We start from the raw sequence: 26140 nt of genomic DNA on the forward strand, positions 1-26140 counted from the left end.
GCAGGTGACCCTTCTCCATCCAGGCTCTGATTTTATAGGCATCTGTACACTTTTTAATCTTCTTAATCTATGACAGGCTGTGAAAATCCAAGTCATCTGGTTGTCATTTTACTGAGAAACTTTCTTCTTGAATCCAATAACATTTTTGGCAAAGGCCGGCGCCCCCGCACTTTCCTCTCTGTGGCCATCTTCTCCTTTATCTCCTCAATGATCATTTCTCCTAGGCCTCATTGGGGGACACAGGACCACGTGTGTTATGCTGCTGCCACTAGGAGGACACTAAGTGAAAAACAGAAAAGTTAACTCCTCCTCTGCAGTATACACCTGCCCACTGGCTGAGATTGAACCAGTTCTTGGTTAGTGTCTGTAGGAGGCACGTGGGTCTGGTTTCAGACCCCAACGTTTTTGTTTTCAATTTTTTATTTTTTTTCTGTAAATTTTTATTTGTTAGTTAACGGAGTGAAGGGGGCGATGGACCCTTTCAAGGGGCCGTTCTCCCCCGAACCATCAACAGGTGAGAACGCGGAGTATACCTCCCCGTACCCTCTCCTGCGATGACTGGGGCATGCCTGGCGTCATTTGGGGGCGACGGTTCCTACACGGTCCCGATCACCCCACAACTACAAAAGGCGAGCACATGGAGTGTCGCCTTCATGTTCCTTCTCCTGGGCTAACAACAACGGATGGACAGAAGGGTCCTCTCCATCCCCCTATCTATAGGGAGGATTGATTGAGGCAGATTCCTTTAAGAGCAGCACAATCGGCTCTGCTGCATCAGCGCCCTACAACTCTGCTGCACCAGGCACAATGGATGGACAGAAGGGTGCTCTCCATCCCCCTATCTATAGGGAGGATGGATTGAGGCAGATACCTTTAAGAGTAATCCCGGGTCTCCTGCATCGTCTTCTGTGAGTATGGTGGGCTGACAGTGTGTCTTACTGCTGAGCCATCCGCGACAGAGGCAGCGAGTCCTGGTTCCCGGGGTCGGGAGTGCTGGCCCGGTGCCAGCGGCGGTCGTCTTTGCGTCCCGTCACAGCCCCCCCCTGCGCTGCCGCTGCCACACATCGCCGGCACTGCAGAAATTTAGCTCCCGACTTTTCAGCCGGACTAGGACCAATTTGCATGACACCGCCCACTGCAAGGCCGCCGCCCACACTCCTGGCGCTTCTCATCCTAAACGAGAAGCGCCTTCCTAATTTCGGGGGCCATGACGTTTTTTCTGATGCGGCCTGTTATCTGTCACCTGTGGGGGGCACAGCGCCGAGTGCCAGCAGCACTGCTATAATGCTGAAGAGATACGAAGAGCCTCTCCCCTGGGGACAGGACTAATCGGTACTGCACACAGGAAAAAAGGACCCATGACTCGCCCCTGATCATGCTCATGCTTCAGCGTCTGCAAATTCCATTTCTCAGTCCCCCTCCCCTGAGGTTCGCAGCGCTCATGACTCCGAATACGAGTCTGATGCATCTTTAGTCCAGGTTTCCGCAATTTATCATGAGACGCTTGATTCCCTTATTGAGTCGGTCAACAAGACCCTGAGGGTGGACGAGGAAAATATATTTCCTCTGGAACACGTAGTGTCCTTTAAAAAAACTAAACATATTCACAAAATATTTGCCAATCATCCTGAGTTTAAAGGACATTGTCCAGAAACACAGGGATCGGCCAGATAAACGGTTCACGGGTCAAAGGCCTATAAAGTCGAAATACCCCTTTTTTTTACTCCGGATCCCCTTCAGTGGATCCTGCCGTATCGTGTCTTGCATCCAAAGCACTCCTATCCTTGTCTGACGGTTCCTCAGTCAAAAATCCCACTGACTGACAAATTGACTACCTTGTACGCTCAGTCTTTGAGGCTTCAGGAGCGGCGCTCTTTCCATCTTTCGCTGCGACGTGGGTAGCTAAGGCTATGGTCGCTAGTCAGATAGCTCAGGCTGCAGACTTTGTAGTTAACGCTTCTTTAGTGGCGGCCAATTGCGTTGCACAGGCAGTTGCAGATGCGATCTCCATCAGAAGGGGCTTATGGCTCCGAGATTGGCGAGCAGATTCTGCTTCCAAGAGATTGTTAACCTTTCTGCCCTACCAGACTGGTCGCTTATTTGGAGAGAAACTGGACCAGCTCATATCTTACGCTACCGGAGGGAACAGTAAATCACTTCCTCAATAAAGGCCTCATAGCCGTTTCGGAATCAACAATTCCAGTTGGTCCTCTACAACCTTCCCCGCCTGGAAACAGAGGTTCCCAGGTCTCATACAGCCCTAACAGCACCTGGAAATCCAAGCCAAGGATGTCTGGGACTAAGGGAGCCAGATCCCTTAAACCCTCAACACATTGACTCATTGCGGCATCCGGCGGGCACCGACAAATTAGACTCTCGGTCGTCCACGACGAGTGGGTCGGACAGCTGGAGTCCTCCAGATAAAAACTAGAGCCTTCTTCCTCTTCCCCACAGCGGTCCATGCTGGACCTAATGCTGTTAAACACGTTTTGTCTAGGTACGGCGCTAATGCTGTTAGACACGTTTTGTCTACATTCGGCATTTCAGAATGGAATCTCTCCACCGCCTCTATGGAAACTCGAGTTTTTCAGTTTGTTTCCAGCATCCATCAGCATCAGGGATGTTTATCTTCACATCCCAATCTTTCCTCCCCATCAGCTGTTTCCTACACTTCGCAGTTCGCGGGGGGAACATTTCCAGTTCGTTGTCTTGCCCATTGGCCTCGCCACTGCCACTGGAGTCTTCACCAAGGCCATGGCTGCTGTCATAGCCATTCTTCACGCTCAGGGGTGGTGGTACTTTCCCATCTGGACAGCCATTGATCAAGGGCTCTTCCCTTCCAAGCTGAGAGGGATCCGTAAGTATCACGGTGGATACACATTCTCGCCTGGGCTGGGAAAAATAAACTTGATCCAAAAAGAAGACCCAGGTCGAGGAATAAAATCAAGAGTTTATTTCCCAATTCAGTAAAAACATAGGTGCAAAAAGGGCTGCTATGTGCAGATAGTTATACCCACTGCGGGGATTACCTTGGACTGATATGCGGAGCACCTGGACGCGTTTCGAACATGAGATTCTTATTCAGTTTTATTCCAATGCAAGATTACCACCAGGTTACAGGTGAAGCCGTTCATTCAGGAAGTTTCCCGCGTGGCACCTCCCTATAAAGTACTGTTGGAATTATGCGATCTTAACTTGGTTCTCGGAGTTCTATGGGAACTCTCTTTCGAACCACTACAGGACGTGCCACTAACTTTTCCTCATTGGAAAGTGGTTTTCTCCTAGTGGTAATTACGTCAATCAGACGAGTCTCTGAGTTGGCGGCTTTAGCCTGCCAACTTCCGTTCCTGATTTTTCGGCAGGACAAGGCAATTTTGTGGACATCACCATCTTTTCTGCCAAAAGTTGTTTCTTCTCTTCATCTTCATGAGGACATCGTTTTCCTTTATTCTGTCCGGCACCAATCCATCGTATCAAGAGAACTCTACACACACTGGATGTGGTTAGGGCTCTTAGGCGTTACATCTCGCTGACATCTTCCTTGTGCAAGTCATTTGTCCTGTTCGTGCTTCCAAAGGGGCATAAGAAGGCTTTAGCCGCTTCAAACGCCATACTAACTGAGTGGATTCGCTCAGCTATTCAGGACCTCTACTTTGTCAGGGGCACACCTGTCCCAGTAGGGATTAGGGCGTATTCTACTCAGTCAGTGGACGCCTCCTCGACCGTTCAATACCGGCGTCAGCTGAATAAGGCCTGCAAAGCTGCGACTGGGTCCAGCTTGCATACTTTTACAAAACTCTATCACATACATTTTCAGGCCTCAGCAGATGCAGCTTTTAGCAGGCGCATTCTGCAACCGGCAGTACCACATCTGTAAGCCAGTGGTACATGGGGTATTAGCAGTTGTGTTGCCTCCCACCCAGGGACTGGTTTAGGATGTCCCATGGTCCTGTGTCCCCCAATGAGGCGTAGGAGAAATAGGGATTTTTGTGTACTCACCGTAAAATCCTTTTCTCCGAGCCAATCATTGGGCGACACAGCACCCACCCTGATAGCCTATTGGCTTATTGTTTCGTTCTTAGTTTTGACATAATTCAGGGTTATAGTTATGGATATTTGTTTAAAGCTCCTACTGCCTTGTTACCGAACTGGTTCAATCTCAGCCAGTGGGCGGGTGTATACTGCAGAGGAGCAGTTAACTTTTCTGTTTTTCACTTAGTGTCCTCCTAGTGGCAGCAGCATAACACCCATGGTCCTGCGTCCCCCAGTGATTGGCTCGGAGAAAAGGATTTTATTGTGAGTACACAAAAATCCCTATTTTCTTCTTCATTACAGGACAAAAGGCTCTGGCTGATGCGGGAATTGCATACTCCTTGGTGGAGCAGGCATATGTTGGCTACGTCTATGGTACGCCATAAGGTATTTTACCACCGGTTCAGCTCTGCTACATTTGAAGAATAAATGCAGAAATGTGTCGGTCGGGAGAGGATTCTTAGATTTCTGTAATGACATGAGAAATAAAAGTACAGAAATGTGAAAGTCTTTCTCTTTACACCATAGGGACATGTATAGGATATGGAAGGAGGGTCTTACTAGGGTGCCCTCATTATTATCCAGTGGGAAAACGGCCAGAAAGAGTGTGCCCTCTTCTGATGGACCCTCTGTGACGATTATATATTACATCTTCGTAGATTGTCAATTCTACAATGTGCTACAATCTTACTGTGATATTAAATTATGTGTATTCAATTTACTCCAATTTCCAAATTAATAAAATATTGATCCAATTCGTGAATGTCAGAACGGAGGGGAAAAAAATGAAATGGTAAATTAACTTTTTCAGCTGAAAATTCATTTTAAAAAAAGTTACGGCTTTCAGAATACGGCAAATGAAGTCACATTTTTATTTATCATTGTTTTATTTATTTAGTTATCTATTTATTTTAGTTAGTTTTAAAAAAAAAAAACAACAACTTGGTGAATTTGGTATTTACCTGAACTATAACCCGGCTATGTTAAAATTAAGCGAATCTGGTTTAAAAAATAAAAATAAACGGTGGAATGTCCGTGTTTCAATATATTGTATATTGATGACTAGTGTCAGTCCAAACTACAATTTGTCCCATTATCCTCCCCAAAAAAATAAAACAATAATAATAATAATAATGTCTTCATATGGTTATGTTGATGAAAAGTTCTGGCTTTTGGAAAACTGCAAGAAATAAAGAAGATCGCCTTGTCCTTAAAAGTTAAAGAACATGGCCAGTGTGCCTAACAGACAGTAGGTGGGAAATCTTGTCTGGATGATGGTGGGGTCGTCTCAGAAAGGTGGTCAGGTACCAGGGTATCACTTTTTAAATTTTTTTTTTGTTTTTTTCAGGTGATTCAACAAGTGGCCAGCGGGCGATCTATCACAGCCTGGGGCTCACAGGGATCCCCATCATCAATGTCAACAATAACAGTGCCTCCGGTTCAACAGCGCTCTTCATGGCCAGACAGATCGTCCAGGGAGGTTAGCGATGGATTTGGCTTATATATTTAAAGGGAACCTGTTGGCACATATTACATATGGGAGCAGTGGTCTGGCTGTTTTGGCGCTTGTTCCCCAATTAAAGTGATACCTTATTTGTAAAGATCCAATGTGCCAGTCATGAGAAATCTACTCTAGAAACCATATGCAAATCAGGCTGGAGGTGCACTGGGGGCGTGTCAATGCACTTAGACTTCATCTTGCAAGTGCATTGACACGCTTCCTATACATTTTTTACCTGTATTAGACATAAAGGAGGGCCTCATTCATATTCTGTTCATATCGTCATGTATTGTTACTCCTAGACTCATAAAGGCTGTGCACTTTTGAGGGTTATATGCCAAGGAAATGTACTCCAGATGACGGAATATTCTATGGATGAGCAAAATAATAGCGATAAAGGTATGTGCACATGTGGAGTAAAATTTCTGCATCTCTTGACAGGAAAAACGCACAAAGAATTGACATGCAGCAGTTATTTTTTGCAACAAATTTTGCAACTCAGAAATACTCAACGTGTGCATGTCACTTCAGGTTTCTCATTCACTTTGCTGGCTTCAGGTTTTGTTACAAATCAACGCAGAAAAAAAATGCAACATACTAAGTCTACAACATGTGCACACAACCTAAATTTTTGGAGACTTTTTTTGAGGGTTATATGCCAAGGAAATGTACTCCATAGACTATTACATGGTCTGGATGAACAATATAATAACAATAAAATTTTGAAAAACATTTTTGGAGGGTTATAAAACAGCTAACTGTACCAAAGAACACATAATACTGTATGGATTAGAAGTGTAACCCAGCAAAATTTTTAACCTTTTTTTTTCTAATGTTAAATTAAATAGCACAAAAATGTGACAGCACATAATACTGTATGGATGAGTAATCTAGTCCTATAATATTTGTCTACACTTTTTGTAAGTTTTACGTACCACCATAATGTAACAATAACTGTGTTTTTGAAAGTGTAGTTGATGTACTTGTACAGTCATAAAGGCTTGGCAGAAACTGAAAAGCAAGACAGAAAATACGGTTAGGGTCATCCATAGACCCCTGAAAGGCAACACCCGGTGGGCCTCATTAAAATATAGAATATTTCAAACAATTTATGTGGTGCTGTCATCTGTAAGTGTGGAAAAGTGTGGGCTAATCCAGGCTTTGTTCATTTCTGAGAGTGAGACTGTCTGCATTTCCTGAAGAAAGTGCCTGTCTGTTATAACCCCACCCCCGGCACTAAAAACCTGCTCAGACAAGACTCTAGTGGCAGGGCAGCACAACACCTCCAAGGCATAGAGGGACAGCTCATGCCAGGTGTCTAGCTTTGAGACCCAATAGTTGAAAGTCGCAGCGAAATTAGAGAGTACGCTGGTTTGGTTGGCCAGGTATTGCTTGACAATCTTAAAAAAAAACTTTTCCATCCTTGTCACAAATACCCGGTTATCAAGCGCTGGGCTGGTGTCATGAAATTGGCCCACTCCATCGACAGTGTACCCCTACCTTTGCTGTGTCTCCCTGGCCTCTCCTCCTTCGTTAGACAAGGAAACTTGGCGCCTGCCACTGATATTTTCTGATGGGAATTTTGTCAACATTTTCCACAACGGCCTTGTGGTATAGCAACATTTTAGAAGACCTCGCCACCTCAAGAAGAAGAGATGCAAAGTTCTCATTGTAGCGTGGGTCTAGCAGGGTGAACAGCCAGTACTTTTTTTTTTTTTGCCAAGGTGAATGTAACACAAAGGTCACAGGAGAGGCAGCAGTACAGATAAAATTGGCCATATGTGCCAAGCTTCATACAGCCAACACTTCCCTGTGTCCAACATGAAGACTATTTCCAGATCCTTATGCCCATCCACATAGGGAAGACTGGACAAAGGTTGTGTGGCTACTAGCCTGGGTTATGCTAGCCACCAGCTCCTGTTCTTCCTCCTCAGTCTCCACCTCCTCACTGTTGCCCAATCCATGTTAAGCAGATGAGATGAGGCTGGGCTTGGTAGTAACTCCCTTTCTCATGTCTTTCTTCATCTCCCACTTTTTCTGCATGCAAAGCTACATGTTTAATTGTGAGCTGCAACCATCTAAGTAGGCACAGAAGCAGGATTGCTGCACTGACTATGGCGTCATCACCGCTCACTATCTTTGTGGAGTTCTCAAAGTCTTGGAGAACCACACAAATGTCAGACATTCATGCCCACTCTTCACTTATGTGTGGAGGCTGACCAGAATACCGATGGGCATGTTGGAGCTGATACTCAACCACTGGCCTCTCTGCTCAAAAATCCTTGCCGGCATGTGCAGTGTGTAGTTCTGTGAACCGGCTCTTGCATGTGCTGCTGTAGCACTGCCAGAGTGGCAGCAGCTGTAGCTGACTTGTGGAAATGGGAGCTGTTGCCAGTGTCCCTGGGCCAGAAGCTCTGGCAAATCTGAACTGAGTTTTCTGAAACTGCTGAACTACCAAGTTGTGCACATGCGCCAAGTGTGGTAGGTGTGTGAGTTTGCCAAGTATCACAGTCGCCACCAGGTTATGCCATTATCACACATGGCCATGCCTGGTTGGAGATTCAGCGGCAAAAACCACAGTAACTCCTGCTGCGGTGTGTGGTTGTCTCCTAAACAAATAAGCTTCAGGAGAGTCTGTTGTCTCTTCGCTGAGGCAGTGCTGCAGAGCTTCCAGCTGATGCGGATTATGTGCTCTGAGATACCACATCAGAGATGGAGGATGAGGGGGTGCAGTAACTGCTGTAGGAGGTGGTGGAAAACCTGATAGAAGTAGGACCAGTAATCCTTAGTGTCGGAAGCACATCTGCCGTGCTAAGGTGTTAATCGGCCCCAGCCTCCACAATGTTCACCCAGTGTGCCGTCAGAGAAATGTAGCATCCCTGGCCACAAGTGCTTTCCCACGTGTCAGTCGTTAAGTGGATAATGCCAGTAAGTGCATGTGTGATGTTCCTGGACATGTGCTCGTCCAAGGCGGGGACGCCACACCAGGAGAAAAAGTGGTGGCTGGGGACCGAGTACCGAGGGACGGCTGCTGCCATGAATCGGCGGAAATCCTCCGTGTACCAGCCTAAATGGCAACAAACAGCCTCAAAATGTGCCCGTTTAGCATTTGGTCTTGTGGCTGGGAATTTTCTTTTTTGTTCCAAGTTATGGCGTAAGAACAGCTGAACGTTGGGCTGGGTCGAGGATTTTGAAGTCCTTGATCATGGGAAGTAAGAATGTGCAAGCATAGGTGCAGGGCAGGAGAAATCTGCGCCAGTGTTTTGGACGGGGGATTGGGAAGGGCCTAGCACAGGGGAAGAGGCAGTGGTGTGACCCGATGGCACCAATCATGTACCCAGGCGTTCGGCCCACCGAGTCGGGTGCTTAGATGAAATGTGCCTGATCATGCTGGTGGTGGTTAGGCTCTAAGTGGTCAGGCCCCTGCTGATCTTGACATTGCACAGGTTGCAAATGGCAATTTTGTTTGCCTCAGAACTCTCTTTAAAAAAGTCCCAGACTGGGGAACACCTAACTCTGACAGAGAAATTCAGGAATGTCGGTGATCTGCGGAATCTAGTTACCCCAATGCCTCTTTCCTGTGTGTTTTGGTGCTGCCGATCCTTCTACCCCCTCAGCACTGCTGGCCTTGCTCTGCATGACAGCTTCCAAGGTTGGGTTGATGACTTCGTCTTCCACCACCTTGTCTTTCACCACTGCACCCTCCTGACTTTGTGACTTAACAACATCAAGACTTAGCGGCAACTCATCATCATCTTCCTCCTCCTTATCCCAAATTTGCCATTCCCTGCCATCATGTTCTTGTGGACGTGGCTGCTCTAAGGTTTGTGCATCACTAAATGGCATGTCCTTCTGTCCCTCTTGATTGTGGCCTCTCAACCTGCATGCTTAAAGAATTTTGTGGTAAACGTAACCTCGGAGTTTCCCAGTGTGGGATCACTAGTCTACAGGGACTCAGCATGGTGGGAAGAAGGAGGATCTTGGTGATCCAGACTGTAGGCTAGTGAGTTTGGACCAAGTGGAAAACTGTGATGCTGGCATGCCTGTTGGAAGCATTATCTGCTATCGAACTGACCACCTGTTCGTATTGCTTTGGCTTCAGAAGTGGTGTATCGTGCCTCCTAGAAAAGTGGGATAGGAACCTGTATATCTTGGATGGGGGTGTTTCTTGTGCGCCAGCAACTGGCGTAGTCGTATCTGCCCCACGTCCTCGGCATCTGCGTACACCATCATCAGCACTTCCACTTCCCGTCCCTTAACACGCGCCTTACGCATTTTGTAATTGCTAGGTCTCTGGACTCAAAATTTATTTTTAATAAAAGAAAAAATTGGTCACCTGCAGCGATCAAAGCAGGTTGTGAGTTTATGTCACTATAATGTAACAGAACACAAAAGTGTATGGATGACAATCAAATTCAATTCCGGAAAATGTTTCAATGCTTTTTCTCAGTTTTACAGATCACAGAAATGTTCAGACCACGTAACACTGTACATCTGAGAAATGGAAGTAATACAAAATGTTTAAAAGCTTTTATTCACTGAAATCACAAATGTACTCCACACTACGGAATAGTGTATGGATGAGAAATGTAGCTCAGGAAAATGTTTCAACGATTTTTGGGTGTATTATATAACACAAAAAAGGACCTCAAAGCTTGTAATACTTGATGAATCAAAATATATTAATTTTTTTCAGCCCTCACAAAAAAATGCAGCTATATATTTGCCAGTGGACTGCACAGGCCTAATCCCTGTCTACAGACTGGATTCTGTCGCTGTCCCTGCTCCTGCGACTCTCTCTCCCTCCCTTGGCTAAATGCAGATTGTATGTACTGCAAACGATTAGCCCTTATAAGGGCTGTTGGTATGATGGCTCAGCACCAGTATCAAGACTACAATCCTCTGATTCCTTATACTGTGCACACACAAGCCTAGACAAGCACTCTCTCCCTGCAATATGAAGTATCACAGAGCTGTGTAATGGCGTCAGTGTGCCAAGCCGGGCGGCGCGTTTCCTTTTATAACCTCTGATGTCACACAGCCAGCCAATCACAGTAATGCCACAACCAAGATGTCTGCGACATTAGAGTGCCTCACAGGCAATCCCTGCATGATTATTGGCTGCATAACAGGCACCAAAGATTCGGGGTGGGGATTCATTCTCGTCTTCATCCAAGCTGTGTTGTGTCAAGCTCATTACTTAGATTTTTTTGTCACTTTCCTATAACATTGGTATTTTTTGCAGATCTATGACTAAGGCCAGAGTCACACTACAGCGAGATACAGCCGAGTCTCGCAGGTTAAAAGCAAGCTCTGGCACCGGCACTCCGGAGTGGAGCGTGCAGCTCCATGTATTGCTGTGCGGCTGCACGCTCCGCTCCGGAGTGCCGGTGCCAGGGCTAGGTTTTAACCTGCGAGACTCGGCCGTATTACGCTGTGTATGATCCCGGCCTTATACTTTTCTCCGCAGGGTTGGCGGACTGCGTCCTAGCTCTCGGCTTTGAGAAGATGGCACGAGATTCATTAAAAGCCATGGTTGGTATTTAATTTACTGTCGTGATACGGCTTCATGCTGTGATATCAGCTATTTATGAGATTAAAAAAATGAATAACTTATTTACGAAAATTATTCAGAATTGAGAGTCCTCAGTGGTTAATACCTTTTTAATGGCTAACTGAAAAGATGGTAACACATTGCAAGCTTTCGAGACTACTCAGGTCTCTTCATCAGGCATAGACTAATACTAATCCTGATGAAGAGACCTGCGTAGTCTCGAAAGCTTGCAATGTGTTACCATCTTTTCAGTTAGCCATTAAAAGGTATCAACCACTGAGGACTCTCAATCCTGAATATTTTTCTATCTACTGGCTAACACGGTACAAAGATATACATCTTTCCTGTAACTTATTTACGGTAAATCACGTTTTTGGGTAACTTTTGTATATTTTAGTACACGGACCGAGCCAACCCAATAGATAAACTTGTGGAGATTGTATCCAACAAGTATGGCCTGGAACCTTCTCCATTGCCTCCTCAGTTGTTTGGCAGAGCTGGACTTGAACACATGGAGAAATATGGTAACAATTATATGAAAATGTATAATGTTTCTTTGAGATAAGCACATTTATAATCAGATTTGCTGCCACCAAGTTCGTGCTCCCGTGAAGTGTGGTTCATAGCGGATTGTGAATTTCACTATATACTGGAGTATTGCAGTAAATGGTAAAAGTGATCAGATGATTCAAGTCTCAGGTCCGCTAAGGGGACTGAAAAATAAAATGAGTGGAAAGTGTTTGTGTAAAAAAAAGTAAAGAAATAAAAAGATAAAATAAATTAAAAAATTTCAGATTGGCCCCTCTGCCCAATTTATACGATTAGAGATTAAATTAAAAAAAGGCATAAATTAATAGTAAAAAGTATGTGCTCAGAAATGTGTGATCTATCAAAATATAAAATAAATTAATCTGATCGGTAAACAGCGTAACGAGAAAAAAAAATCAAAACTCCATAATTGTTTTTTATTTTGTTTTTTTTAGCTGTCAAAACATCGTATCTACCCCAAAATGGTGTCAATAAAAAAACATAAGCTCAGGGTGCAAGAAATAAAAAAGGACCTTATCCAGACCTGGATCCCAAAGGAAAAAAAAGCGATATGGGTCTCAGAAAATGTTGACATAAGCTAATACGTTTTTATTTTTTTTCCTTACAAATTTCGGATTTTTTTTTTTTTTTTTTTTACAACTTACCAAAACATGTAAAAGTTTTTTTCATATTTACGGTATCTGTGTACTCGTACTGATCTGGAGAATCATATATTACCAGGTCAGCTTTACCATATGGTGAAACATGGTTAAAAAAAAATCCAAAAAACAATTGTGGAATTGCAATTTTTTTTTTTTTTTTGCAATTTCACAGCACTTGAATTTTTTTTCCCTATTTTCCTGTACGCTAGATGGTAAAAATAAAAAAAAGATGTGGCTCTTGGAAGAAGGAGGGCAAAAAAAGGAAAGCACAAAAGAAAAAAAAGGAAAATCGCAAGGTGGGGTTAATACTAGGGCTGCACTGTAAAATATAGTTACAGTAAAATCACGGGTTACATGAACATCGCGCAACCCTAAATTGTGGGAATGGGGGAAATGGTGAACAATACATAAGATTTTCTAGATTGCCGCTCCTGTGTCAGCACCTTCCTGCTCCAGAGATGTCGTATGAACGCAGCTTGTGTGCTCGTCCTGTACTGCTCTACTGCTGATGTCAGTGCTATGAGGGATGGATATTTGAATTTTTTTTAGTAGTCAGATATGAGAACCTTAGATATAGGGGATCGTGTTCACCCTCCTTGTCAAACTCTCATTATGTATATAATTTTATTTTTTTTGTTTTGCTTGTAGGAACAAAGATGGAACATTTTGCAAAGATCGCCTGGAAGAATCACAAACACTCAATAAACAATCCGTGAGTCGTATAAACCGTCAGTCATCAGCTATGACACCATTCTCTAGTCGTATATGAGACTGTCAGTTTAAGTCAAGAGCCCCATAGTCGGTCCAGAATTTACAGGACCGTGAAATGCAGATATGTGAAGCCGACCTTACAGTCGACAGTCCTCGAAAAGCAATCCTTGTGTTAGATGAGCGTCTTGGGAATGGTCAAAGAATCTTATTATTTCCCTGCATTCTTTTCTGTAGCTAGAGATGCTTTACACTGCAGCCTTCACTCACACATTTCATGTTCTCCTCTCTACAGGTTTTCACAGCTTCAAGAGGAGTACAGCTTGGATCAAGTGAAAAATTCCCGGAAAGTTTTTGATTTCCTCACCGTTCTTCAGTGCTGGTAAGTAAAGCCTAATAGTGGGGTATGAGCCTAATAAATATTAGTCAGTCCTGATTCAGTTGAGAATTCCCCCCCCCCCCCACAATTGCAACAAATGGATGCTCAGCTGAAATGAGCATGTACGCAGAATTAGTTCTTGGCCAAACAAGATTTCTACTGATTTCTATTTAATTTCTTTACTCCAGTCCTATATCTGACGGTGCAGCAGCTGCCATCCTGGTAAGTGAAGATTTTGTGAGGAAGCACGGGCTGCAGCATCAGGCGGTGGAAATCGTGGCACAGGAGATGGTGACGGACACGTCCAGCACGTTCAATGAGGAGAGCTGCATCAAGGCAGTGAGTGTAACGCGGGCAGACTCCGTTTGGCATGTACATTTAGCATATAGTGTGTATGTATATACTGTATTTTTTGGACCATAAGACGCACTTTTTTTCTCCAAATTTGGGAGGAAAGTGTGAAGTGCGTCTTATGCTCCGAATGTAACATGTGGGAAGGGGGCAGCGGCGGAGTGGGATCGCACTCGCAGGAGGCAGGAAAATGTCGCCGCTGCAGGAATTCGGCGCTGGAGAAACAAAGTGGTCCCGATGCTTAAACCTCCTCTGGTATTAACATCATCATAAACACTGCGCCTCGCCGGGAGCTTCATGGATGAGTAGCTGCTACAGCCTTACATCACCAAGCACAATGCCGAGCGTCAGATGGAGTCGTGTAAAGCCGCCATCACTGGAGTCTGGAGGAAACGTGTTCTGTGCAGTTACGAATCACACTTCTCTCTGTGACATCTGATGGAGTCTGGGTTTGGCAAATATTGAGAGAACGTTACCTGCCTAACCGCATTGTGCCAACTGTACAGTTTGTGATGCGGCCGCCATTGCTGTTCTGCAGCCTCCGCCGCCATTACCCCAACGCGGCCGCGATCAAAAATTTAGGTCCCGGCTTCTGGCCAGGATAGGCCTAACTCCGCCCACCCGGCCGACTCCAACCACGTCTTGGCGTGTCTTGTCCATTGAGAACATTGAGAAGCGCTGCAACGCCTTCCTTGCTCTCTGGCTCCGCCCACATTTCTGGTGCCTCTCGTGAGGAACGAGAAGCGCCAAACCCGTCTCGGTCACTTCCTGCTTCTTCAAGCAGCAGCGCCATGATCTTTTTTTTTTTTTTTTTTTGTTTAAAAAAAGGAGATAAATACAGTAGAATCTGGTATTGCTGGCTGCAAGGTTCTCCTTGCCTGCATATAAATGAAGCGCTTTAGTGACAGAGATATGGGCATATGTGATGGGCTATTATACCGTGCTGCAGACCAGCAGAATCATTCACATGTGCACAGATGGTTCCTGCATGGTAGCACAAAACCTACATGAAATACTGAACTTTATTTAAACCTGAAATAAAACACACATTGACACCTCTTTGGCATAAAATGGCCGTGGCATTTTTATTAAGGGTTACCAAAACTTTTAATAACCATGAATAAATAAATGACCTTAAATAACACTTTATTAATAAATACTTAAATTAAACACCATTCTATCAACTTTAGATTACCATATACCATAACCAGAATCCCCCCAAGCACGTTGGGGGATTTTTCCAAACGGACTAGCATAGAATTTGCTAGGCCCCCACCCCAAAATGCCACAGCCATTTCTCCAAGATATTTTGAAAACCAAAATAAAAATGTCTAAACGGACATCCGATGAATGAACCCCATCCTGTCTATACAAGCCGTCCAAGAAACCTTCAAGGTCCACATGCCGATATGAACCGTCTCCCACATCCTTCATAAACCTTTCCAATGCCTTATTGACCCTTCTCCAGCTTTTTTCCAAATAAGTCTCGGAACAATCTCCGAAAATACAAATTACAGTTAGGAGAAAAAGATTTCAAAAAGGATTATGAGTAAATCAGGAGAAGGGTAAAACAAAGAAAGTTTCTTAACAATAAGAACCAAATCCTCCCATGACATTCCATACCATACCTCTGACACCTGTGACAGATCACACGAAAGAGACTCTGAGTAACTTGTCGAGCATCTCTCTTCTGGGCCCGATGTATGAATGAGTGTCACAAAATCCAAATATTCCTCTGGCCTAAAGAACATCAAAAAGAAGTTAAACACTTAACAGGTTAGGTCTTATATAAGACCACACACATTCGGACTTCCACCTCCCTAAGTCCTGAATTTTTTGAATACTCAAGCCGAACTTGGCTGCGACCGTCGCAGCCCCAATACGAAAGGAGTGAGAAGTGATCCATTCATCATCTCAATTCAACTGGATTAAACACTGTTTAAAGGGAATCTGTCACCCCTTTTTTGAGAAATCATATAATGATATCATTCAATTGTGTGTCACATAAGGATTCTCTTAGTACTTTTGCGGGGTGCACCTTTCATGCATAAATATCTTTTTTATATCGGTTCAGATGTATGTAAACTGCGGCGGTTCGGTCCGCTGGGCGGGGCTTATTCACCTGCTCCCCCCTCCCTGTCTTGCTCTACACAAGAAGAAATCCTCATAACAGTACAGTATTGAGAAAAAATGAAATTATGGCCAAGGCTTTGGCCAAAAAGACATGGCTCGCTCCCTTAGTAACCAACCACTTCGCAAAAAAGAAGACACCCTTAAATTACCATTATTAAAATTAAAGCTTCTCGCCCTATAAAAAACTCCACCCAACGGCCCTGGCTGAAGCAAAACTGCCCATGTAGACAGAGCCAAGGAACTGTTAATAAGCCTTTCTATTATTTCCCCATTACCTCCCACAGGTGTGGCGTGCAAGGGTTAGCTTTCTGGATCTGCGTCTGGGTGCAAGAGGTAAAGCTCCCGCACCTGCTGGCGAGAAAGGCACTCTGCTAATACATTATATTTGCCGGGAATAGGCCGAGCCCTCAGCCAAATGTTGCACTGCAAACAGACGAGGGCCAATTTCCTGAGCAGACCAGGGACCCGTGAGCATTTTAGAAGATAAAACATTCAACACAAAATCCACCCCCATAGTATCTGAAAAAAGGATTAACCTACTGATCATCCACACCTTACCCCACAGTGTCAAAACCACCAGGACCGGAAACAATCCTAGTAGCACTATATTTTTTATTCAAGCCAGGCCACAGGCCAAACCTCCGCCGACCAAGGAAAGCCCAGCAGAGCACCGTAACCTACACTGCCAGCAGCAACTGTGAAAAGCATCACCTCAACAGAGGAAACAAAATCTTTCTGAATGACACAACGACCATTAAACGAATACCAAAAAATGCAGCCAAACCCTTAGGTCATCCTTAATGCCTGCAGAAAGTCTGATGTGGGCTCGGGGGGACCGAATACCCCTGGTGGCATCGTACAGTCGCAGGGGAAAAACACACCCCATCAGGATAATGCGTAGAGCAAAAAATTTAAAAACTCCAACAAAGATTGCAATTCACACAATAAACATTTATCCTTACCAAGAATTTTGATCATCGCATTCTGCAATCTTGACACCTTATCCAAAGGAAGGCTACATTCCATTGTCCTGGAAACCATAATAATACCCAAGAATTCCAAGCGCTCACAGGACAAAACAGTTTTCTCGGCAGCCAAAGGCACACCAAACAATGGCATAAAATCAAACTATTTATGCAACATAACACTACAAACCGAAAAATGAGCAGCAGCCATAAACAAAAAATCATCTAACTAATGTAACACCCCCCCTCCCATGGGAAATTAATCCTGCACAACCCAATGTAAAAACAGAAAAAGATTCAAAATAGAAGCAGGAAAACGAAAAAACCATGGGGGAGACCCTTGTCAAAATAAAAACTACCCTCAAAGAAAAAACTCTGAGGAATCAAAAACCAGAAGGGTTCATCGAAAGCAATCGAAAGGCAGATTTAATATCGAATTTTGCCATAAGGGAACGATTACCGAACCGACGCAACAACTCAGCAGTCCCATCAAATGATGCATAACTTACTGAGCCCAAATCTGCGCCAATTTCAACATTCAAAAATTGCCCGTACGGAAAAGACAGGTGATGGATGATACGAAAAAACTACCTGCATCTTTCTTGGGGACTACCCCTAAAGGAGAGCTCCAAAAATTGCTGAAAGGAGGCTGACAAAACGGTCCTGCAATCCTATCCAACTCCGATTCTTTAACAACATGACGCAGAAACCACCTCTACCTGAGGAATCATAGAAGACAAGTTATCAACCATCTTGCAACCCAGGCCTTAAAAATTCAGTACCCAAAACCCAACCTCAAAACCATTACTGAGCAGATTGGCCATCCGCCTGACGGGGTATCGTCTTAGCCATGTAAAGCTGACCATGTTGCTTAAAAACACTTCGCCGTGTCCTGTCAGCCACCAAAAAAGGAGCATTTGTGTTTAAAGCGGAATTCCCCTGACACTTAGATAAACCCTCATTGTAGGCAAAACAGGCCCCTTTACTCATAGACTGACTCCCCGCCAGTTTAACAAAACCTGAGCGCTGAGGCTACATGAGGTTAAGCCATAAGCCTACATCTTTTAAACCCCTCATTGGGCAGAAGAAAGCACGGTCATCTTCCGACGAAAGGCCTCGTCATATAACAGCCATGCATTCCTGCCAAAGTTGCAATGTGCATCTAAGATAGCATATCAATGTCAAAAGAAACCACTGCCAGACTCAGGGTAACGTTCTCCCAGGACAAATGCAAAAAGCGAGAATGCCTGCAGCCAGTTATGAAAAGATTTAAAATATTTATTCTTATCCCATTCAGCCTCAGGCTTATCTGAAACAGTTTTTAGCATCTGTTCCCGGCCAGAAGGAAGCAGGGAAAATGCATCCACATACTCCCCACTCCAAATGCTCTCCTTCACTGACTTACCAAGGTGTTACTCAAGAGGTGACACCCTGCCAGTCAATGCCTCCCTGTGACCAGACTCAGGCACCCCTTTCGCTCTGTCCACCCCAGGGGCAGACAAACCAGCAGGCACCCCTTCACCCTGCTTCACCACATCACACACAATACGCGCAATCAAACGACGCAAACCATCATCAGATACAACAGAATCATTACATGTGAGCTCTCCACCTCCTAGGGACTTGTCCACCCTGGCTGGAGCCCCGCGTCGAGGGAGAGATGTGCCTGGGCACTGGTCCTCCAGGAGTTCCACAGACGACTGCCCCGGAGACCTCCATCCTCTCAATGCTGCAGCAGCCCCACGGTGCTCAAAAGGGGGGGTGATGCGTTAGTAACCTGCGTCTGGATCTGACTTCAGCAACTTCAGGGCCGTGCCCCTCCTCGTCACCCATGTTAGACAGCTCCCATCCTCCATGACTTAGAGAGAGGTCCTGGTCCTGTTGCAAGTTTTCATGCGATCAGGAGAGCACTGTGTGAGGAGACCTGAAAAGCTCGCAGTTTCTCCGCAGCCAGCACCGCTCTGGACAGGCCACCGGCTGCAGCTGTACCTGCAGATCGCTTCTTGGTGCCTTGTCCTTGCCTTGTAAATAAGCGACTGGCCTGCCTTCGGACTCCAGGAAGGGGTGAGTAAAACCTTGGTCTTCCTCTTACTTCTCGTAATATACACTCCGGTCTGCGTCTCTGACAGGAAAGGAACAGCATCCATAAAAAATTGTTCCATGGCTGAATCCTCACCAAATACAGTATCTTGTGTAGCATAGGGAGCAGACAGACAATTCCTAAGCCACTGCTCGTCCCTGGCGTTTCTTGCTTTGAATTCCTGTCAGACAACCATCTGACATGTCTGACAGAGCTATTTATATCCCATTCTTCCCGCACTTTTTATCTCTCCAGTCAGCTGGATCCCTGGCAGCAGGCTTCACCTCCATAACTCCATAACACCTGGAAACAAGCAAAATACCATGAAAAACACAAATCACCCAGACTTGTAAACCTGAGGTCTGTGCCACCATGACCCTCCTTCGTTACACACTCCAGGGGGTCTCATTATATCAGGCCATCCAAGGGTGTTGCTTGCCCATGATGTGCAACACTGGACCGAAGCCGCAGGTTCTTCAGCCAGACATGCCAGCTTGCCTCAACAATCCTGACGAGAAATTTACCTCAGGTAACATGCAGAGGCCCCATGCGGCGTCTGTGCTGCCCCATTGCACCATCACTGTCTGAAAATGGATGGTGACAGGCGGCTATAGAACCCTCTCCATCTCCCTATCAAAGGGATGGTGGATTGAGGAGACAATCCGTGTGGATGGCAAGCGGTCTTCAATCTCCTGCCCCACTACCACGGAACCAACTCGCTGCAATCTGTGCTGTCTGCATCATGCTCACAGGATCCCAAACCTCCCCCCCGCTAATGCTGACTCTAGTGGACCTAATCCACCCGAATGTGCCATGTCCTTGGCACAGCCCATGGCTCACCTGGCTAAGGCTATACAATGCTTCCGCGATTTCTCCTCAAGTCACGGCAAAGAATATCCAATTTTCTAGCTAATGTCTACCGTAGCTCGTCCCCCAGGCATTCCGGTGCCTCGGTGTACGCAAGCTCCGTCTCCAGCTCCCCCTCCCCTGGGGTTTGCAGCAAACATGACTCAGGATATGAGTCTGATGTGGCCATATACTCGGACTCTCTAGAGTACCAGGAGTCCCTAGATGCCCTTGGATCGCCCTCACCTAGGGCAGCGGGGTACTCGGAGCCATGCCCGGTGGATTTCAATGGGAGTTGTCACGGTAGCTGTGACCCGGTCCGTGGCCCTGGGCATCCATCAGGCCCGGATTGGTAATCTGCCCAACCGGGCATTTTCCCGCTGGGCCGCGATATAAGTGACTCTGTGGGCCGCTGGAGTGGCGGCGCCCGCATATCCGGCCGCCGGCCCGTTTTAAATTCTTGCCGCCGGCCCTTTAAATCTGCGGCACGGCGGGTTTACACAGGTATGCGTGCTGGCAGAAGCTGCATCATCACTCACCAGTCTGTGGCACAGGAGGGGGTTAACTGTAAAAGGGGGAAAATGTTGAGTGTGCGGATGATATTAAAGTTTATTAGTGAATGATTCGTGACGCCACCTGTGGTGTTCGGCAATGAAGATGTTAAGCCGACGCTGCAGACAGATCCTCTGGGACTGATAGTGTGGTGCAGCAATGATGTTATAGCCCTCCACAGGTAGGGCTGTAGTCCCAGGGCAGATTAGATGAAGAAGATAGGTGTTAAGGGAGAGAGTGTAGTGTCCGGCACCGAGATGTAGCAGTGCTGAGTAGGTTGGCGCAGTAATAAGCGGAGGACACCAGGGCATGTAGTTCCAAAGCTTTACTGACAGTCTGTTGAGCATACAGGTGCCCGCCTCGGTGCCGTGTCCTCCAGGTCAAGGGCTCAGCCAACTTCCAGGCAAGATGAAGTACTCCCCTTCCAACACTCCGCCAACATATGTCCCTTTTCTATACGTCTCCCTTTTGCGCCTGTAGTGAAGTACTCTCAGTACCGAGTTACACTGGAGTTCCTCCTGTCAGATGTTCCTATGAACTCTACTTGTACGGCAGACAGCTGTAGCCTGCTTCGGGGACTCCTTGCTACCAAGTCCCGGCTCACTATCGTTGCTGTTGTGCCCCCAAGTCTTGTGTGGGAATAAAGTGGTGACAACTTCTATTCCTCCGGTGTCTGCTGCAGGACCATTAGTATCCATACAACCTTGGGGACCGGACCCCGGCCTTGCGCTGTGAACTTGAGAAGGGTTCTACTCTAACCCTAATCCTTAGTCCTCCTCTCCTTGCATTCCGTACTAATCCTTCTTTCTTATGGAGAGAGTTAGGCTTTCCATCAATGTCTCTTTCCTGTGCCAGCGGACCCAGGTCACTGAGATCGGCTGCAGAACTTCCTTCATCCATCCCACTCAGGGGATCTTCACTCTTCCTCTGACTCTGTAGACTGACTCAATCTTAAACTCATCCCGCTCTTTTGGTGCCAACTAACTCCACCCGCCTCCCAGCACGCTTCGTGTTCCAAGCAGGGAGCCACCAAAGGGTGCTTTGCTACACTACTGTGTTGTGTGGGATGCAGGTGTTGGAGTGTGGTCAGGATTCTCCACCTTACCTGGATGGTGGGGTACCACACCTCAGGAGGAGGTGCAGTACCTCTGTGGCGACTGAACCCTCAGGGGCGCCACACCCTCACTGAAGCGGTTAATAAGGCTCTGAGAGCTGTACCATGCCAGACATTAATTCTTATTACACTGGGACCTTCAAAGGGACCAAACGTCCTCACAGGGTTTTTACCAACCACCCTAAGTTTCTGGCATTGTTCAGAGACATAGCAGTCGCCTGACAAATGATTCTCAGGGCAAAAGCCGTTAAAAGCACGGTAGCCCTTTGTCCCCGCACTAAGAAGTAAGTGGACGGAGTCTCCAATAATGGATCCTCACATATTGCGGCTCGCTTACTAAGCCCTACTATCTGTGACCGACGGCTCGTCTACTAAAAGCCCCACTGACCGTTAAATTCTTCTGTGGTCAGTCTTTTGGGCTGCTGAGCAACTCTCTTACCTTCCTTCGCCGTCACCTAGGTGGCCAGAGCCATGGCAGCCTGAGCTGAGGCCCTAGCCAAGACCAGTCAAGACAATAACTTGCCTCACTAGGTGGTCAGTCTGGATTACCAAATGGCCTAGGCCAGGGATTATGGGTACATGCATCTCTAGATGCAGCAGACTGTGAAACTCTTATAGCTCCAAACGCCATTACCATCAGGAGAGCCCTATAGCTCTGGGAGTGGCGAGCAGATTCAGCTTCCAAAGAATCTCTAACTTCCTTCCTTTCCAGAGTGGGCATTTATTACGCTACTGGAGAAAAGAGCAAATATCAGTCAGCCCTTTCTAAGCCAACAACAGGTTGGCCACAGGTTTTCTCGCACTAACGCAGGCTAGTCATCCGCAGCCACCTCCTCCAGGTCAGCCCGTCCCCCGCGTAGGGACAGGGGTTCACAATCTTCGTTTACGCCCTTCCGTTGCTGGAAACACAGACCCTCATGGTCCGAACCCAAGAGTACACCTTCCCACAAGTTTCTCTGCTCAACGACTCATTGCAGTATCTGAAAGACACAGACAGGGTAGGCAGCCGTCTACTCCTGTTTCGCTAGGTCTGGCTGGCGGCCATTCTCGACCGATGGGTCAGCAATCTAGTGTTTTCCAGATACAGAAATGGAATTCGTGTCCCCCCGCCAACACTTTTCCTGCTGTCCCGTCTTTCAAAGACAAAAGGAGCAGGAGGCCCCACTTTATCAGACTATTTATGCACTCCGCAACTACAGAGTCATTGTCCCGGTCCCACACAGAGACAGGTTCAAACAATTTTACTCAAACCTGTTTGTGGTCCCAAAGTAGGACGGAACCATGCGTCCCATCCTAGACTTAACACTGTAGAACAAGTTTGTCAGAATGCGTCATTTCAGAATGGAATTTTACCGTTCTGTTATCACCTCACATTCCAATTCTTCTCAGGTCGACAAGGATTTCTCTGCTTCACCATCGGAGATGAGCACTTTCAGTTCACGGCTTTAACCTTCGGTTTCGCCACTGCTCCCAGGCTGACGAGCGGGGGAATACCGCGTCCCACCTGTGTATGCCGCCTCCATATTTAAACAAGCTTCATATGGACCCATTTACCTCCTGGACTATACAGCACTAGTTTCAAACAGATTAAGCGTCCATGATACCTCCAAGGAGATCTATACATCTCCCTATGTATGGCTATATATTCCTTTTTTCAAGGCATTTAAATCAGTATATCTACTCTTATAATAATAGGAGATACCATTTAGATCACATCATATTCTAAAATCTCCATAGGAATTCTTACTTGGGTACCGGATTAGTATTTCACGATAGCAGTCGGCAGACTGAGGAAGGCCGATAATAGGCTGAAACGTTTCCAGGACTGCAATAAATTATAAAATAAATCTAATTTGCAAAGGATTATTCAGTTGAGTGCCAAGTTACTTTGTTATTTCTATCCTACACTCTCGGGTATGGTGATTCTACCCTACCCAGACGACCTCCTCATCAGAGAGTATCAGCATCTCTGTGGACACTCTCACTCCCCTAGGTTGATCGGCGAACTTGAGCAACTCCTCTCCAGACCCATCCCAGAAGATCCCCTTTTTTAGGCCTGGACACTTCCCAAGGGTTGATAATTCTCCCTACAGAAAAGATTTCCACACTGATCCAGGAAGCTCGGAAGCTTCCCCTCGGCCGTTCCCTCTCCCTGCGGTCTAGATCACAGGTCCGGGGGAAAATGGCACCAACAATCCAAGCAGTACCGTTCGTTCAACTACATCTCCGACTTCCGCAGCGGGAATTGCTATCAGCGTGGGACAAATATCCGTCCTCTCTGGACCGCTGGTTTTCGCCTGTCCATCCGGATCAGGCGGTCTCTGAAGTAGTGGACGTTGTTGTCCTCATTGATTCAGGTAAAGTACTTTCTTCCGGTTCTCTGGCAGGTGTTGACCACCGACGCCAATCTCCTAGGCTGACTGAAGAGCAATCTTCCGCCACCACACGGCCAGGGACGCTGGCCGTTTCGAGAATCGCGTCTCCTGATCAATATTCTCGAGATCCGGGCAATCAGACTAGTCCTTCAGCGTTTCTGCCAAATTCTTGCCGGTCGTCCCATCCAAATCCAACCAGACAACGCCATGGCTGTGGTGTACATCTGTTGTCAGGAGGGCTCACGAAGCAGAAGAGCTATGCTTGACATAGCTCACATTCTGCAAGGGGCCGATACAAACCTTTTTACTATTTTTGGCAGTTAATGTTCTAGGAGTAGAGAATTGGGTGCAGTTTTCCTCAGCCGCCAGGGCCTGGTCTCAGGACAGTGGCCCCTTTCCCTGGAAGCCTTTCAGCAGGTTTTCCATCGCCGGGTAACGCCACATTTAGACCTCATGGCCTACAGTCTAAACACCAAACGCCCGGTATTTATAGCTCGGCTCCGTGACCCATTATCCCTCGGGTCGGATGACCTGGTGCTTCTGTGGCATCAGTTTCGCTTCCCTTACATCTTTTCCGCCGCTTCCGCTAATCCCAAGAGCCATCTGGAAGATCAAGGCGGAGGGAATCCCAGTGATTTCCATCGCACCAGACTGGCCAAGCCGAGCGTGGTACGCAGATCTAGTGCAACTAGTCTCCTTCCCTGGTGATTACCAGACCGTCCAGACCTTCTCTCTCAGGGGCCAATCTTCCACCAGAACTCCAAGGTTCGGAGATTAACGACCTGGCCATTGAATCCTGGATTCTAGCCCAGGTCAGTTTTCTCACAATAGGTAGCTTCCACTATGATTTATGCTCGAAAACCTACATCCTTGCGCATTTACCTTTGCATCTGGAAGGCCCTTTTCTCTTGGTGCAAAACCCGCGGCTGTCCCTCTTGTATTTTTCCATTTTGCAGTTTCTCCAGGCAGGATTTGACTCAGGTCTGGCACTGGCTTCTCTTAAAAGCCAAATATCAGCTCTATCCGTCCCATTCCACCGAAGAATAGCTTCCAAATCACAGGTTAAGACCTTCATACAGGGAGCGTTGCATCTTGTCCCTCTCTGCAAGATGCCTCTGGAACTTTGGGACCTTAATCTGGTCATAGGTGCCTTACAAGAGGCTCCCTTCGAACCCCTGCAGGATACTTCGCTTCCCCTTCTTTCTTGGAAAGTTGCTTTCCTTGTGGCAATGATATCCATCAGGCGGGTTTTGGAGTTAGCGGCTTTGTCTGGCAAATCTCCTTTTCTGATTTTCTACCAGGACAAGGCGGTGTTGAGGACGTCTCTGTCCTTTTTGCCTAAGACCATTTCTTCTTTTCATCTGAATTAGGACATAGTTTTGCCCTCGCTCTGCCTAGCTCCGGCCAATCGTACGGAGAAAGGTCTCCACTCTTTGACTTGTGAGGGCACTCAAGAAATACTTTCCCAGGATAGCGTCTTTTCACACATCTGATCCCCTTTTTCTGTGTCTCCAGAGGGACACAGAAAGGGACTTACCTGTTTCTAAGGCTGCTATAGCAGAGGGATCAGTTCAGTGATCCATGACGCTTACCGTGTCAGAGTTCAGCCTATCCCTGCGAGGATCAAGGCATACTCCACTCGGTCAGTGGAGGCTTTCTTGGCCATTCAGCACCAGGCATCGGCACAGCAAGTGTGCACGGCTGTGGCTGGTCCAGCCGCCACACGATTGTTAAGCATCACAACATTCATTCGCAAGCTTCTGCGGATAAGGCCCTTGGCAGACGTATTCTGCAATCGGCAGTAGCACATCTGTAGGGCAGATTTAACCTATTGGTATACGAGGTTTCAGCTGTCGAGCTGTTTCCCACCCAGTGACTGCTTTAGGACGTCCCATGGTCCTGTTTATCCCAATGAGAAGGAGAAACAGGGATTTTTGTGTACTCACCGTAAAATCCTTTTCTCCGAGCCACTCATTGGGGGACACAGCACTCACCCTGTTAGCCTGTTGGCTTGTGGTTTGTTCTTTGGTTTTGACATATTTCAATATTGTTTGCTATTTATGAGCTCCTACTGCTTTGACACCGAACTGGTTCAGGGTAGAGCCAGTAGAGGGTGTATACTGCGGAGGAGCTAATCTCTTTGTGTATTTGCTTAGTGTCCTCCTAGTGGCAGCAGCATAACACCCATGGTCCTGTGTCCCCCAATGAGTGGCTCGGAGAAAAGGATTTAACTTTATATTTTTGTAAAATACAATCTGTATTCGTTCATCCTGCAGCAGGAAAAAACGAATCTGGTCACAAACATCTGACCGATGCGCGTCGGAGGAGCTGACACCTTCATGATAATAAGGATCTCTCAT

The 26140-nt window shown here is 46.4% G+C and overlaps 1 protein-coding gene across 11 annotated transcripts in view; it reads left to right on the forward strand.

Moving 5' to 3' along the window:
• Positions 1 to 26140, forward strand: part of LOC141076323 (sterol carrier protein 2-like) — a 61371-nt gene that overhangs the window by 4824 nt on the left and 30407 nt on the right. For 3 of the 11 annotated variants that reach the window (XR_012227455.1, XM_073563746.1, XM_073563744.1), the window contains exons 3-10: positions 4336 to 4419; positions 5381 to 5512; positions 5836 to 5932; positions 11004 to 11068; positions 11485 to 11611; positions 12926 to 12989; positions 13281 to 13367; positions 13553 to 13703. Coding sequence is in view for 10 of the 11 variants with exons in the window: in XM_073563746.1 (XP_073419847.1) it covers positions 4336 to 4419; positions 5381 to 5512; positions 5836 to 5932; positions 11004 to 11068; positions 11485 to 11611; positions 12926 to 12989; positions 13281 to 13367; positions 13553 to 13703 (807 nt within the window). In the remaining variant the exon portion in view is untranslated. Of the gene's footprint in view, positions 1 to 4335; positions 4420 to 5380; positions 5513 to 5835; positions 5933 to 11003; positions 11069 to 11484; positions 11612 to 12925; positions 12990 to 13280; positions 13368 to 13552; positions 13704 to 26140 lie in introns of those variants that run through there. The other 8 variants (XM_073563750.1, XM_073563749.1, XM_073563751.1 and 5 more) reach the window with 6 other exon arrangements.

The sequence above is a fragment of the Dendrobates tinctorius genome, unplaced genomic scaffold (genome assembly GCF_039654945.1).
Source record: "Dendrobates tinctorius isolate UK_male_01 unplaced genomic scaffold, ASM3965494v1 ptg000396l, whole genome shotgun sequence".
NCBI classification, from domain to species: domain Eukaryota; kingdom Metazoa; phylum Chordata; class Amphibia; order Anura; family Dendrobatidae; genus Dendrobates; species Dendrobates tinctorius.